The sequence below is a fragment of the Leptopilina boulardi genome, unplaced genomic scaffold, assembly GCF_019393585.1.
Source record: "Leptopilina boulardi isolate dan_hultmark-lab unplaced genomic scaffold, ZJU_Lbou_2.1 LbouV2_371, whole genome shotgun sequence".
Taxonomy (NCBI): Eukaryota; Metazoa; Arthropoda; class Insecta; order Hymenoptera; family Figitidae; genus Leptopilina; species Leptopilina boulardi.
This window is the reverse complement of record NW_026137942.1, coordinates 792,054-807,756: the sequence shown is the minus strand read 5'-3', so window position 1 is coordinate 807,756 and position 15,703 is coordinate 792,054. Positions and strand designations below refer to the sequence as shown.

The following is a 15,703-nucleotide window of genomic DNA, read 5'->3' as shown; positions in this document are numbered from 1 at the left end:
TGCCTTCCTTCTATCATCGAAATCAATAATGGACTAGCAGGACTCGACTTGCATTCACAGATGTATCTTCATTATGAGCAATACAATTGAAGCATTCGTTAGCGGTGAGTAAGCGAGTTAATTCGTCAATCTATCCCGTTTAATTCTTATAATTTCCTCACTTTCTCAATTTCAATCGTTAATTACAATGACCGGAACTACTACTGATCCGATATCAAATAACGGCGCCACAACTTCCGGTGGTAATAACGCGGTTACAGTTGTAAATAATAATGACCTTGCAACCGCCAAAAAGGAGCGCGGAAATCTCAAGCGTAGATTAACAAATCTTGAAAAATTTCTTGATAGCTATACTCCCGCGAAATATCACTCTCTCGTAAAACAAAGCAAAGATCTTGAGGGAAATTTATGTGAATTCGACAAATGGCAAACAATAATAGAAAAAGGGGGGTCGGGAACTTTGAACGAAGATGGAATCGATGAAGATTCGAGAAATGACTTTGAAAATAGATATTTTGCAATTTATGACAAAATGTTTAGTATATTAACACCTGTTAATTCAATGAATTTGCCATCGTCTTTCGCATCACAAGCCACAAATGAATTTCACAATCAAATCACAAATCCTTTGATTAATCCACTCAATATAAATTCATCGACAAATGAAATATCTGATGATTTTAAAATGCCTTCCCTCGGGTTGCCTTCCTTTAACGGCAATTATGAATCGTGGTTAGGTTTCTATGACGTATTTTATTCCATGGTACATAATAATCCAAAATTAGCACCAATTTTAAAAATCCGATATTTAAAAAATTGTTTAACCGGAGAAGCCGCGGAGGTTATCGCTTCGGTTCAATTATCGGGAGAAAACTATTTGGTTGCTTGGGAAAGTTTAAAAGAAACGTACGATAATCGCAAATTGATAAAACAAAATCACATTCAAGATTTGTTAAACGTTCAATGCATGTCAAAGGAATTCTCATTACGCGAGCTTCTTAATCATGTTCTAAAACACATTAGAGCGTTAAAGGTTCTCGATGAACCTGTCGATCAATGGGGCAGTCTTTTGATTGTTTTAATTAGGAGTAAAATGGATTCAAACACTGCGGAAAAGTGGGACGAATTTTCGTGTGAAAATGCATGTCCGGGATTAGATGATCTTATATCATTTCTTCAAAAACGAGCTCAATTAGATGCAACCAAATCAGCGCAGATTCGCAATAAATCTAATGCACCACAAGATAGAAAACCGCAATCTAACTCGCGACCTAATAACAATCGATCAAATCAAAAATTATTTTTGTCAACGACTGCATCCACTTTGTGTCCGAATTGCAAGGGTCAACACGATATCACTTCTTGTGAATCTTTTCTAAACTTGTCTCCATTAGAGCGATTTAAAATTGCAAAAAGGGAAAATCTTTGTGTCAATTGTTTGCACCCATCTCATCGTACTAATAAATGTAGCGGAGAATCTTGCAAAAAGTGTCAAAAGAAACATAATATTCTTCTACACTTCGAAACTAAAATTGTCAATGAAAACAATTCTAATGCTTCTTCGTCGACAAGATTGACTTACCTGCCTAATAACAATCAATCTTCTGAGATGTTATTGTCCACAGTGATTGTTGATTTAGTTAATCAAGAAAATGAAATCAAACAATGTCGATTTCTTTTAGATAGTGGATCCCAGTCGCATTATATCACGGAATCAGTCGCTAAGCATTTAAAGTTGCCTCGAAATCCAGTTAATATTAATGTTTTGAGTATCGGTACTAATTACACTAGTGTGCGACATTCAACTAAAGCTGTCATCAAATCACGCTTTTGTAAATTTGAAAAATGTCTCGAATTTTTGATTATCGAAAATTTGAATTCTTCTCTCTCGACACTCAACATCGATCGAAATTCTTTACAAATTCCTAAAAACATCGTTCTGGCTGATCCCGAATTTGAACAATCAGGTGATTTAGATGGTATTATCGGAGTTGGATTATTTTATAATCTTCTTTGCATTGGACAATTTAAATTGAAAAATCATCCTGCTATTTTACAAAAAACTTTGTTAGGTTGGATAATTGCCGGGGAAATATACGGAAATTCAAGCCCATCGAAAGGGACAAGTCATTGCAATTTTGCTTGCAATTCTTCTATAGAATCACAGTTGACCAAATTCTGGGAAGTGGAAGAATTACCACACACCAAATTTCATTCTCCCGAAGAAATTGCTTGTGAAGAGCATTTTGTAAAAAATACAGTTAGAGAATCTGATGGTTCTTATGTCGTTAGACTTCCCTTTAACGAGAAAAAGGAATCAATTGGAAATTCCTTTAATTCAACTCTGCGTCGTTTTATCTCTTTAGAAAATCGATTTCGCAAGGAGCCTGATTTTGAAAAATCATGTAGGAAACAAATTGAAGAATATGAGCTTCTCAATCACATGACGCAAATTCCTGATCATCAATTAGATCATTCTACAGGCTTTTATTTGCCTTATCATGCGGTAGTAAAAGAAGAGAGTTTGACAACCAAAACTAGGGTTGTGTTCGATTCCTCGGCAAAATCATCAACTGGCATTTCATTAAATGAAGCATTAATGGTAGGCGCGACAATTCAACCCGATCTTTTCACTCATTTAATTCGATTTCGTTCTCATCAATATGTTTTGACTGCTGATATTGTAAAAATGTACCGTCAGGTAAAGGTACACGCTGACGATGCTAAATTTCAAAACATTATTTATCGAGAATCATTTGATAAACCTATTAAAATCTACTCATTAAATAGAGTAACTTTTGGTGTTGCGAGTGCTCCTTTCTTAGCAACTCGAGTTTTGCACCAATTAGCCGATGACGAAAGTCTAGCGTATCCACAGGCAGCAGAAGTCCTGAAAAATGATTTCTATGTCGATGATTTAATGACAGGTAAAGACACGAAGAAAGAAGCTGTTGAGTTGCGCAATAATTTAATTCAGCTCCTCAAGAAGGGTGGGTTTTGTCTTCGAAAATGGGCTTCAAATGACCCATCTATTGTATCAGATCTTGAAAATTCTCGAGATAATCCCTTTATGGCTCTCGATTCTTCAGACTCAGTGAAAACATTAGGGGTATATTGGAATTTCAAGGAAGACACAATTTCTTATGTTGTAAAATTGCCTCAATCTAATGGTAAAACAACGAAAAGAAAAATCATTTCACAAGTCGCAAAAATCTTTGATCCCTATGGTCTTTTAGGTCCCGTTGTTATTCCCGGAAAAATTATGTTACAAGAACTATGGAAATTAAATATCCATTGGGATGAAACCATTCCAAATTCTATCGAAACCTCTTGGTGTGAATATTTAGATCAATTATCATGCATTAATCAGCTTCGATTTAAGCGATGTGTCATATGTCCAAATTCGAAAAATGTCCAACTCCATGGATTCTGTGACTCAAGCGAGAAAGCCTATGGAGCGTGCCTTTATGTACGTACAATCGATGAAAACGGACAGACGCAGGTAGTTCTTTTGTGTTCAAAATCCCGAGTAGCACCTGTCAAAACAATCTCATTACCTAGATTGGAACTTTGTTCAGCACTTTTATTAGCTGAGCTTCAAGACTCAGTTCAACGTGCTTTGAAAATCAAATTTAATCAGACGTATTTTTGGTCAGATTCCACTATTGCTCTTCAATGGATTAACACGCAACCACATTTGCTTAAAACCTTTGTTGCTAATCGCGTAGCAAAGATTCAATCGCTTTCAGACACACGACAATGGAAACATGTACCCACTACTGAAAATCCCGCTGACCTCATCTCACGCGGTCAAATGCCTAAAGATTTTGTAAAGGGTACATTATGGTCGAATGGTCCTCAATATTTATTTCTTCCTGAAAGTCAATGGCCTTCTCGTGATTTAATAAAGGAAAATGTCCCTGAGATGAAGAATCAAGTTGCAATTCAAATTTCCATGAATATTGTTGTGTCAGGTACAAATATTCTTGAAAGGTATTCTTCTTTTAGAACTCTCGTTAGAGTTGTCGCTTATTGTTTTCGCTTTGCAAACAATGCCAAGAATAAAAATAAACAAACTGGCGAACTGACAGGAAATGAACTCAATGTAGCTACAAATCGAGTAATTCAATTGACACAAAAAAGAGATTTTTTTAAAGAAATTTCGTCTTTAAATCGAAAAGAAGAAATTGATTGCAAAAGTCCGATAAAATCTCTCAATCCTTATATCGATGAAGGGATTATAAGAGTCGGTGGTAGATTAGAACATTCTGATTTAGAACCAGAACAAAAGCATCCGATACTTTTACCGCGAAATCATCCTGTAACGAATCTTATCATACGTGAAGAACATGTTAGACTCCACCACGCAGGTATTCAAAGTACGTTATATTCGGTTAGAGAACGATATTGGCCTATGGATGGACGGAACATTGCACGAAAAATCATTCATCAATGCATGCCTTGTTTTCACGCAAAGCCACGCGACATAAATTACGTCATGGGAAACTTACCTGCGAAACGCGTAGAATTTGTTCGTCCTTTTCTACATTGGCGATTCAAACAGCTACACTAGCGCCACAGTTGAACTAATTTAGGCGTGACTCGCTCTGTAGCACTCCATGTGTTTTAAATTATTTTTTTTTATTTAACGCTTAAAAATAATTTTACAAACGCAATAAAAATATCAGAATAATTAAATAATTTGAAATAAACTGTCAAAACAGAGACTGCTTTAGAGCGAGTCACGCCTAAATTAGTTCAACTGTGGCGCTAGTGTAGCTGTTTGAATCGCCAATACAGGAGTGGATTATTGTGGCCCCTTTTCTATAAAGGAAAAACGATTGCGAAACCGTGGTAAAATTAAATGTTATGTTGCTATTTTTGTCTGTCTCGCAAGTAAAGCCGTGCATTTGGAAGTAGTGAATAATCTCACTACCGAGTCGTTTCTCGAAGCTTTGAGTCGATTTATATCACGTCGAGGAAAACCGATTTCTATAATGTCGGACAACGCAACAAATTTTAAGGGTGCCAATCGCGAACTCGTTGAATTACAAGAACTTTTAGAATCAGAAAAACATAATGAAGATATTAAGAAATTTTTAAATGCTAGTAAAATCATGTGGAGTTTTATTCCTCCTCGCGCTCCTCATTTTGGCGGTCTGTGGGAAGCCGGCGTAAAATCTTTTAAATTTCATTTTTTGCGTATAGTCGGTGATACACTCGTGGTGCCGTAACTTTCCCCAAATCTCAAATGTCATAATATTCATTTGACATAAAGACAGTTGACATAACCAATATTTGTCATAATTTTTTTGGTCATAATTTTACTTTAGCATAAATTTTAATTGACATACTAATTATTCAGCATAATTCGCATTTGACAGAATGTTTATTTAGTATAAGTTATATTCGGTATAACTTTCAATTGTCATAATTTTTATTTGGCATAATATACATTTGTCATAATCTTTATTTGACATAATTTTCATTGATCATAATTTTACTTTGGCATAATTATCATTCATCATAAAATGTATTTGATATAATGTTCATTCGTCATAACTACTTTTTGACATAATATTTATTGGTAATAATTCTTAACTGGTATAACGCTAATTTAACATAATGACTATTGGACATAATGCTCATTTTTCATAATTCTTAATAATCATAACTGTCATTTGTAATAATCACTTTTTTATATAATATTTATTATTAATAATCAGCACTTGACATAACGCTTATTTAGTATAATGTGTATTTGACAGAATGTTCATTTGTCATAATTTGCATTTCACATAATGCTCATTTGTCATAATTCTTATTAGTCATAATTTTCATTTGTCATAATTCTTATTAGTCATAACTTTTATTTGTCATAATTACTGATTGACATAATGTTAACTTTTTATAATAAGCACTTGACATAATGTTTATTTCACATAATTTAAGTTTGACATAATGTTCATTAGACATAATTTTAATTTGACATAATGTTCATTGTTCATAATTTTTATTTGTCATAATTATCATGCAGTATAAAATGTACTTGATATATTGTTCATTTGTCATAACTATTTTATGACATAATGTTTATTTGTAATAATTTTTAATTGGTATAACACTAAATTAGTATAATGTGTATTTGCCATAATGTTCATTTGTCATAATTTTCATTTGTCATAATTCCCATTTGTCATAACTTTATGTGTCAACGATTTTTTGCTGTATCTTCCCATCCTTGGTTTTTTAATTAGTAGATTGTATATGTTGGTAAAGTATATTAGGTGGCGCTGTCTAATATTTCTGAAATTAATTCTAATTATTTTTTATTTTAATTTAATAATTTTTTTTTAATAATTCTGTAATAATTAACATTATAAGATTTTTATATTGTTCAATCAACTTGCTAGTAAATATTTAACAGAATTAATAATTAATAATATATATTATTTTTGCTAAAACTTTCCGTTTAACAACGCAAATTCTTGCATTTCTTAAAAATTACAATATATATTTTAATACTAGAGACACCTATGATTATAATTAAAAAATATAATCATATTATTTGAAAATAAAATTCTTACTAGTAACTAATTTTAATTATTTTCTTTTCAAAAAACTTATCCTTAGAAATATATAAATATAAAATAAAAAATAATTAGAATTAATTTCAGAAATATTAGACAGCGCCACCTGATCTACTTTACCAACATATACAAACTACTAATTAAAAAACCAAGGATGGGAAGATACAGCAAAAAATCGTTGACACATAAAGTTATGACAAATGGGAATTATGACAAATGAAAATTATGACAAATGAACATTATGGCAAATACACATTATACTAATTTAGCGTTATACCAATTAAAAATTATTACAAATAAACATTATGTCATAAAATAGTTATGACAAATGAACATTATATCAAGTACATTTTATACTGCATGATAATTATGACAAATAAAAATTATGAACAATGAACATTATGTCAAATTAAAATTATGTCAAACTTAAATTATGTGAAATAAACATTATGTCAAGTGCTTATTATAAAAAGTTAACATTATGTCAATCAGTAATTATGACAAATAAAAGTTATGACTAATAAGAATTATGACAAATGAAAATTATGACTAATAGGAATTATGACAAATGAGCATTATGTGAAATGCAAATTATGACAAATGAACATTATGTCAAATACATTTTATGATAAATGATAATTATGCCAAATTAAAATTATGATCAATGAAAATTATGTCAAATAAAGATTATGACAAATATATATTATGCCAAATAAAAATTATGACAATTGAAAGTTATACCGAATATAACTTATACTAAATAAACATTCTGTCAAATGCGAATTATGCTGAATAATTAGTATGTCAATTAAAATTTATGCTAAAGTAAAATTATGACTAAAAAAATTATGACAAATATTGGTTATGTCAACTGTCTTTATGTCAAATGAATATTATGACATTTGAGATTTGGGGAAAATTACGGCACCACATACACTCTTAACGTACGATCAACTCGAGACTTATGCGATTGAAATTGAAGCTATTTTAAATTCTCGCCCTTTATCTCCTTTATCATCTGATCCCAATGATCCTCGACCTTTGACTCCTGGACATTTTTTGATTGGCGAACCACTAACAAGCTTTCCTCAAGCTGACTTTCGCAATACACCCGTCAATAGGCTGTCTGCTTGGCAACACTCGCAACGACTAAGGAGACACTTTTGGACCAGATGGCATAAGGAATACTTGAATGAGCTCAACACTCGTAATAAATGGAAAAATGCAGATGAAAATATAAGTATTGGTACTCTAGTTGTACTAAAAGATGATAACACTGCACCGTTGCATTGGGTTCTCGGAAGAGTTATTGAAATTCATCCTGGCCAAGATGGAGTTCTCCGGGTCGTAACAGTTAAAACAGAAGCTGGTACTTACAAGCGAAGTGTAAGGCGCGTTTGCCCTTTACCAAATGAACAAAGTCTTGAAAACTCTGAATTGTAATGAGTTAGTCAAGAAATATTGCATACATATAAGGTATTGCTATTATTTAAGTAATGTATTTAAACACTCCATTCAATTAATATTTAAATTTTGTATAGTATTAATTATATAGTGTTATATTATTTACTGTTTTTTGTTTACGTCTTTTGTTTTGAACTTATATCGTTCAAAAGAGGCCAGCGTGTTACGATCGTTGAAAATATAACTCTCTTCACTGTAAAGTAATATAAACATAAAATTTCAGAATTTGAAATCTTAATCTTTCAAATTTTACAACTCTTTCAAAAAGATGAATTTTTACAATTTGTTATCTTAAGAAAGGTCTGGACCGTAATTTCCTCCGTTGAATAAAATCAATATTTTTAAGGATTCGAGATTATGGTAGGAAATAACTGTTGTAAAATGTGCCCTTCGTTTACCTAGGATTAAGTCATAAAACTATGCTGTGCGACGATCTTCCGTCTTACCTAGACATATGCCTCTTACCCCAGACAAATTTGGAAAACCTTTAAATTGACCACTCCTCTTGTCATGTTAAAAGTATCCGCCTTTCGAAATATTCATCCCTTCTCCAATTTGATTTTCCTCCACCGATGCTCAACGAAAAACCATCAGAAACTATTTGTACTTCGAAATAGAGACATCGTTTTTATTTTTATATCTCCGCAATTTTGTAAAACTTTATAATTTTGATATTTAAATATATGTATTAATTAATGATGTTCTATATTTAATGAGTTTCTCCCATTCAATTAAATTGACATAATTTTAGTCATTTTTAATTATTAAATTTATCATCAAGTCAAAACAGACTTGGTGCCTAACAGGGGGGGGGGTAAAATGGGTAAACCCAAAATTTAATACCAAGAGTGTCGACTGAAAGATATATATTTTCACAAGAAAGCTACTTACATTTTTGTAGAGATGCACTCTTCAAACACCCGAATTGGCCAATTTATACGTGACTCATACACTATACTATTCTCACAGAATAATCGACAAATAATTTTAGAAAATTGAAAACATATCTACGTATCGACGTTCGATCCAAAAGTGATCATGATGTGACTTGTTGTTTTGACGCCGGTGTCGCATGCGTCGTTACCATGACAACGCCAGGATCGTACATCGATAATCAATTAGGAGTTTAATAAAATATCTATAAAATAACAATAAAGTTTATCAACACTTGTTAAATTTTTACGAATAAGGAGACGCGAAAATACTTCCTGTTACAATTTTTTTAAATTCTAGTCCTCCATATTGGATTCGCCAGTTTGAATTTATTTATTATGACCTCGAATTCGTAATTAGCGACCCTAAAAACTCCCGAGAAAAAAGTTTCAAACGATGTTATTAGTTTTTTTATTTTTCTCCCGACATATTGGGTCCGACATCTTAAATTTTGTAATTATGAGTTCAGATTCGTAATCAGTGACCTTAAAAACATAAAGATAATATATTTTCAGTAATTTTAGATACAAATAGTAAGAGTATTTAAAGTTTAAAAACGAAAAAATTTTAACTAATGTTACTAATGGCACTCGACCCTGGCGGATTCGATTTACCTAAAATCGACCCAGCTGGGTCGAATCTAAGTCGAATCTAAGTCGAATTTAGGTAATTATCAAAAAGAAGCTTTAAATTGATGAAAATTTATAAAAATTAGTATTGTGAGGTTAAATGAACATTCATAGAGTTAATTTTTGTAAGAATTTTAATTATTAACGTGATAAATAATAAATAATTACTTGATATGTGCAAGTGGTAACTGTAGATTTTAACTCGTTGTCAGTTTTCATAATATTTTCAGAAATTAGTGTAAAATGTGTGAAAAAATAATTTATATTTAATAGAAATTGCAAATTTTATTAAATTATTTTATTATTTAACAATCACATTTCATAATAATTGCAATTTAATTAAAAAATAACAGTTTTCTTAAAAGTGACAAGAACTCTATTATACCGACCACACACGGTAAAAGTGCGCGAATATGAATGCACATGATCTTCTGGCGGGAAAATTCAAATTGTTAATTACAACTATTTCATTATTATCTTAATTTCATTAATTAAATATATTTGATTAACCATAAAAGATAATCATTTTATAAAAATTTTCTCAGAAATGCCGAATTAATCATTTATTTATACCAATTTACTTATATTAATACTAATAATCACTATTTCTTTACTTTTAACTATCGCCCTATATTAGTTGCAGACGCCGTTAGATGGCAGCAGCATGCAGGGAGCACAAATTTCCAGCTATCCTATTACTTAAAATTAGTGATTATTAGCATTAGTATAAATAAATGATTAATTTTTTTATAACTTGTATTAAAAAACAATTTCATTAAAGAATTGTGAATATGAAATAAAAAATCTGCAACTTTTTTTTTTAAAAAAAAGAATTTTGTTAAAAAAAATGTAATTGTTAAATAAGTTTTAATGTAAATTTTTCTTATTTTTATGTCTAAAAAATTATATTTTTGTTAAAAAATTATGATGGCAAAATACAAATTTAACTAAATTTTTTGATCTTTTATTTAAGAATTTTTTAAAAAGTTATAAGTAAAAGTTTAAGAAAAATATATCAGCTTAATTTTTATTATTTTAACAAAATTCTAAAGTTTTTTTTATAAATAAAGAAAAAAATTGCATATTTTCTATTTAATGAATGTTTAAAATTTGTAACTCTTTTCAAATCTTGGCGCGCGTTCCGCTGTTCCGTGTGTGGTCGGTAAAATAGAGTTCTTGTCACTTTTAAGAAAACTGTTATTTTATAATTAAATTGCAATTATTATGAAATGTGATTGTTAAATAATAAAATAATTTAATAAAATTTGCAATTTCTATTAAATATAAATTATTTTTTCACACATTTTACACTAATTTCTGAAAATATTATGAAAACTGACAACGAGTTAAAATCTACAGTTACCACTTGCACATATCAAGTAATTATTTATTATTTATCACGTTAATAATTAAAATTCTTACAAAAATTAACTCTATGAATGTTCATTTAACCTCACAATACTAATTTTTATAAATTTTCATCAATTTAAAGCTTCTTTTTGATAATTACCTAAATTCGACTTAGATTCGACCCAGCTGGGTCGATTTTAGGTAAATCGAATCCGCCAGGGGACATTCGATTCTGAATAAAAAAAAACTAAAATTTGAACCCTATATCTTTGTCCTTGATTAAAACTGCGAGTGCACAAATCCATTTGCCTTTTCGTATGGAATGACCCATAACTCTGAATTAATAGCTGGATTTTCTCTTTTTCTCTGAACATGTACATGTGTCAGGTCCTACCATCTTAAACTCTTATAAAAAAAATATGGAATTCTTTATTTTATTTAACATCCAATTTTTGTTTTACAACATTCAACCTTTTTTATCAAAAAAAATTTTGTTAATTTTCGTGATAACAAAAAATTCAACTCTTACAAAAATTTTCTCTAAAATAAACTTGATTTTATTCATTTAATCAAATGATAAATTTTGTATCATGTGTAGTTAGTAAATGACTAAAGCGAAAGTGGGAGAGGTGGGGAGACCGCAGCATATATGCCATGCCGCCCGGCTAAACAGATAACCTCCAACGCCATTCTCTTTATTTTAGACATTTTCAAGCTCCACTCTATTTATCATTTATTAATATCATAAAGATACTGACCTTCTAAACTTTGAGATTCTATTTTCGCCAAGGACGCTTTAATTTTCACGAGTACTAGAAGCATGCCTTGGGCCCATAACCTGTGAGATGTTTGTTGATGGAATAAAACCCCTTTTGTTCACTTTGAACTCTAAACCACTTTATTTATATTTATACTCTATTTTAATTTAGAAATAATCTAAATCAGTAACTCTTATATCTATTTTATAACGAAAAATATATTTGATGCACACATGCGATGAACGCGGTAAGCATCAATCTGAACATAGCCTCCAGGGCGTAATCGAGAGTCGACAACGGTCGACACATATCGATATAAAACAATGGCGTCCGCGCCATATATCGACAATGTTTAAATATGAGTTCTTTCAAAATATTCTTATCGTTACAAAAAATCCCAAGCAGCACGGTATATCCCCTGAATATCCCTTGAATACCACCGTGGAATATTCCCATGATCTTCCAGGAAAATCAAAATGTTCGCATCATGGGAATATTCCACAGTGACATTCAGGGTATATTCCAGTGATATTGAGGGAATATTCCACGGTTATATTGAATTTTTTTTTAAATGTTGAAATAATAGAAATGTGTTATAAATTGTTATTTGAATAAGCAGGAAGATTAGAAACACATTTTGAAAAAAATTCAATGTAACCGTGGAATATTCCCTCAATATCACTGGAATATTTCCAGAATATCACCTGAATATCCCCTTAATGTCACTGGAATATTCCATGAATGTCACTGTGGAATATTCCCATGATGCGGACATTTTGATTTTCTTAGAAGATTATGAGAATATTCCACTGTGGTACTCAAGGGATATTCAGGGAATTTACCGTGCTGCTTGGGATGTTGAGATTAGTTTATACGTAAATGTCTCCAAGAATATTATATTTTTTAATTCTTTTTTTTTTATTTCAGACTGCAATTCAAAGATTAAAAAATTCAAAGAAAATGATGTATCAGTTGTTAACTTAGATTTAGATGTTACATCAGTCACAAATAATATTGAATCAGAATTTTCAGCAGAAGAAGTAAGTTATGTTATGTTATGTTTAAAGACAGGTTTGTTTTTTGATGATACTCCTGCTACCCGTACCGATAATTATCTACAGTACTGTATATTAAACTGATCAAGTTTTATTAATAAAACATTAATAGGTTATTGCAGAACCCTCAGTAGAAACTTTACGAAATGCAATTAAAGATTTAGAAGAACCGGTTTTATTTCGTAACTTATTACGAAAATGCAATGGAGAAAATGTCTGGGATATTCTTAAATGGGATATGGAAACACTATCCGAGAAGATTGGAGAGAAAATATTACCTTTTAGATCAGGATATAAAGCAAGAACTACGGTAAGAATTTCATCTAGTAATTTTTTTTGGAAATCATCTAGAGGTTAAGATTAATAAACATAATAAACTTAATGTCTTCACAGTCTAGTATAAAGAACGACATTTTTGTTCCTCTAAATTCTGATTTGTGATAAATATATTTTAAAAATTTCGGTCATAATTCTTGATACGTTTTTATTTATTAAAACACGGAAAGTGGGAAATAAATTTTGCCAAACTTATCTAATAGAATAACGAAAAAATTCAATAAGAATGAATTGAATATATGAAATTACATAAAATTGTATTTTTGTAAAAATAGGAGCAAATCAAACTGTCAAATAGAAGTGAATGATACAATTATCTGTTTAGTAATTTCATAGTAGAGTATTTTAATTTTTAGAATTAAGTAACAAATATATGAATAATATTTCAGAAACCACAGTGGGAAGTAAAAAATCGTGTTGAATGGATGACAATGAAAGCATTTATGAACAAGAAGGATTCTTGTAACTGGTATTATTTCGACTACAAATATATGCACGATTGGTGTAAAGATTGCCCTGAAATTTTAAATTCTCTTAGTTGGAATACCTTTGGTTTCAATTTAAGTGGCGAAGATTCTACAATTTGGATTGGCAATGAAGGCGCTCATACAAATTGTCATCAAGATTCCTACGGATGTAATTTAGTAGCTCAAATACATGGACAGTTAGTAAACATATTCAATATTATTATTATTTATTACGCACTGCACTATGGGCCAGGAGACCGAGTTGGTTGGAAAAAAGTCAAGATTTATATTTGAAAGTGCCTGAAAATTGTTCCTCGGGATTTTTCGGGGTCGCTGATTACGAAGACGATGTCACTTTTTCAAAATTCAAAATATCTGATCTAATATGGTGGATGACATATTTTAAAATTGATTAGATTTGCTTATAACCTGCTGCATAGTGGTTTTTGAAGTCGCTCAAAATGACGGATCTAATATGATGAACGTTATTTTTAAAAGTACAACGAATTCGCTTGAAACTTGTTACTCGGGGGTTTTTGGAGTCGTTGATGATGAATTTGATATTCGTTCATTATGGCCGTTTAAATATTCAAAGAATTATTTTATTTTCATCTAAATTTGTTTTTAGATTTTTTTACTGTTTACGAAAATATTATTAAAAAATGAATGTTTTTTTGTTTATTTTACCTGCAATTAGCTTGTTGTTATGTTTTAATGCTGCATTTATTTCAGCAACTTCTCGACGTAACAAAGTGCTTGACCCCCCCCCCCTCCCCCAAAAAATGATACGTAATTTTTGAACGCTCCCATACAGTGCACTGTATGGACAAAAGCAACTATTTGGTAGAACATTACTTAAAAACCACTGTCAAATTGCAAGTGTAAATTTCTTTTTCACCTCAATTGACTATGTCTTTCGTTGAGCAACTTTACACTGTAATTTGATAATTTGTTTACAGAAAAGAATGGATTCTCTTCCCTCCGGAAGCTACAGAAAACCTTCGACCAAGGAGAGTGCCTTACGAGGAATCGACTGTTTACAGTTCAATAAATCTTTATTCACCATCTCTGGAAGAAGAAAACCAGATTAAAAATATTTCTGGTGTAAGGATAGTCACCTTACAGCCGGGAGAGGTTTTATTTATTCCAAAAGGCTGGTGGCATTATGTAGAATCTTTAAATTTGAGTGTCAGTATTAATGTTTGGTTGCCTCTAGAAACAGACTGTAAAGCCAGACTTGAAGAGTCATTGGTGAAATTGATGATAAATGAAATTGGAACAAATATTCCTACTACATCAGAAACTGAGAAATGTTCTATTTTTGAGTCCATCAGTTTTGTAAGTTTAAATCGTCTGGTATTTTTATTCTTTGTCAATTTATATCTAAAAAGTACGGATTCATAGATGACGACCTTTGAATCCATACGAAAAATATGATTTTAAAAATTATAAAATAAAATTAAAACTAAATTATTTACGTTTCAGATAAGAAGATCTCTTGAAGAATGTAATAAACAGAAAATAAAGAAAGTTTCAGCGAGAAGCAACGATCAAGCAGTTTGGACAACGACGACTTTAACGAATGCATATTCCTCCTTTGTATTTTTAGTGCGACATTTGAACTCAACAGAATTACAGCATTGTTTATCATTAAAGAGAAATCGATTTTCAACATGTATTGATAATGCAAATGATTATTCCATTAAACAAAATGAACTTGGCCTTTCGAATCAGCTATTATTTGAAAAAATTGTTAACGCTTTTTGCAATCCAGAGGCAATTAAAAAGGTGGCTGATACTTTACTAAATGAGGACTCTTTTAGTTAGTAAATAGCTTTTTCCCTACTAGTATATTAACATTAATAACAATGTATTTTTATTATAAATAAATTAAATTGTACATTTTTGTATTTAAATAAATTAAATAAGTTTTAACTTTTTAACAAATTAAATGATTTACTTCTAATTGTATGGAAATACTAGATTATTGAACAAACCTTCCTAAGAACACCATTTGAAAAATTGGTAGGTTTTTACGAAACTTGGTACCTAAGGGTTTTTGGGGTCGCTGATTGACAATCTGAAGTCAGATTTTCAAGAATTAGTATAGCGGACATATTT

At 30.7% G+C, this 15,703-nt stretch overlaps 1 protein-coding gene across 4 annotated transcripts in view; it reads left to right on the top strand.

Annotated features, from left to right (window-relative positions):
* Positions 1–15,517, top strand: part of LOC127287490 (HSPB1-associated protein 1) — a 66,435-nt gene extending 50,918 nt beyond the window's left edge. For all 4 annotated transcript variants that reach the window (XM_051314452.1, XM_051314453.1, XM_051314450.1 and 1 more), the window contains exons 2-6: positions 12,652–12,764; positions 12,892–13,089; positions 13,505–13,779; positions 14,542–14,920; positions 15,068–15,517. In XM_051314452.1, the coding sequence (XP_051170409.1) occupies positions 12,652–12,764; positions 12,892–13,089; positions 13,505–13,779; positions 14,542–14,920; positions 15,068–15,409 (1,307 nt within the window). In that variant the 3' untranslated portion in view covers positions 15,410–15,517. The remainder of the gene's footprint in view (positions 1–12,651; positions 12,765–12,891; positions 13,090–13,504; positions 13,780–14,541; positions 14,921–15,067) is intronic.
* The last annotated feature ends 186 nt before the right edge of the window (positions 15,518–15,703 follow it).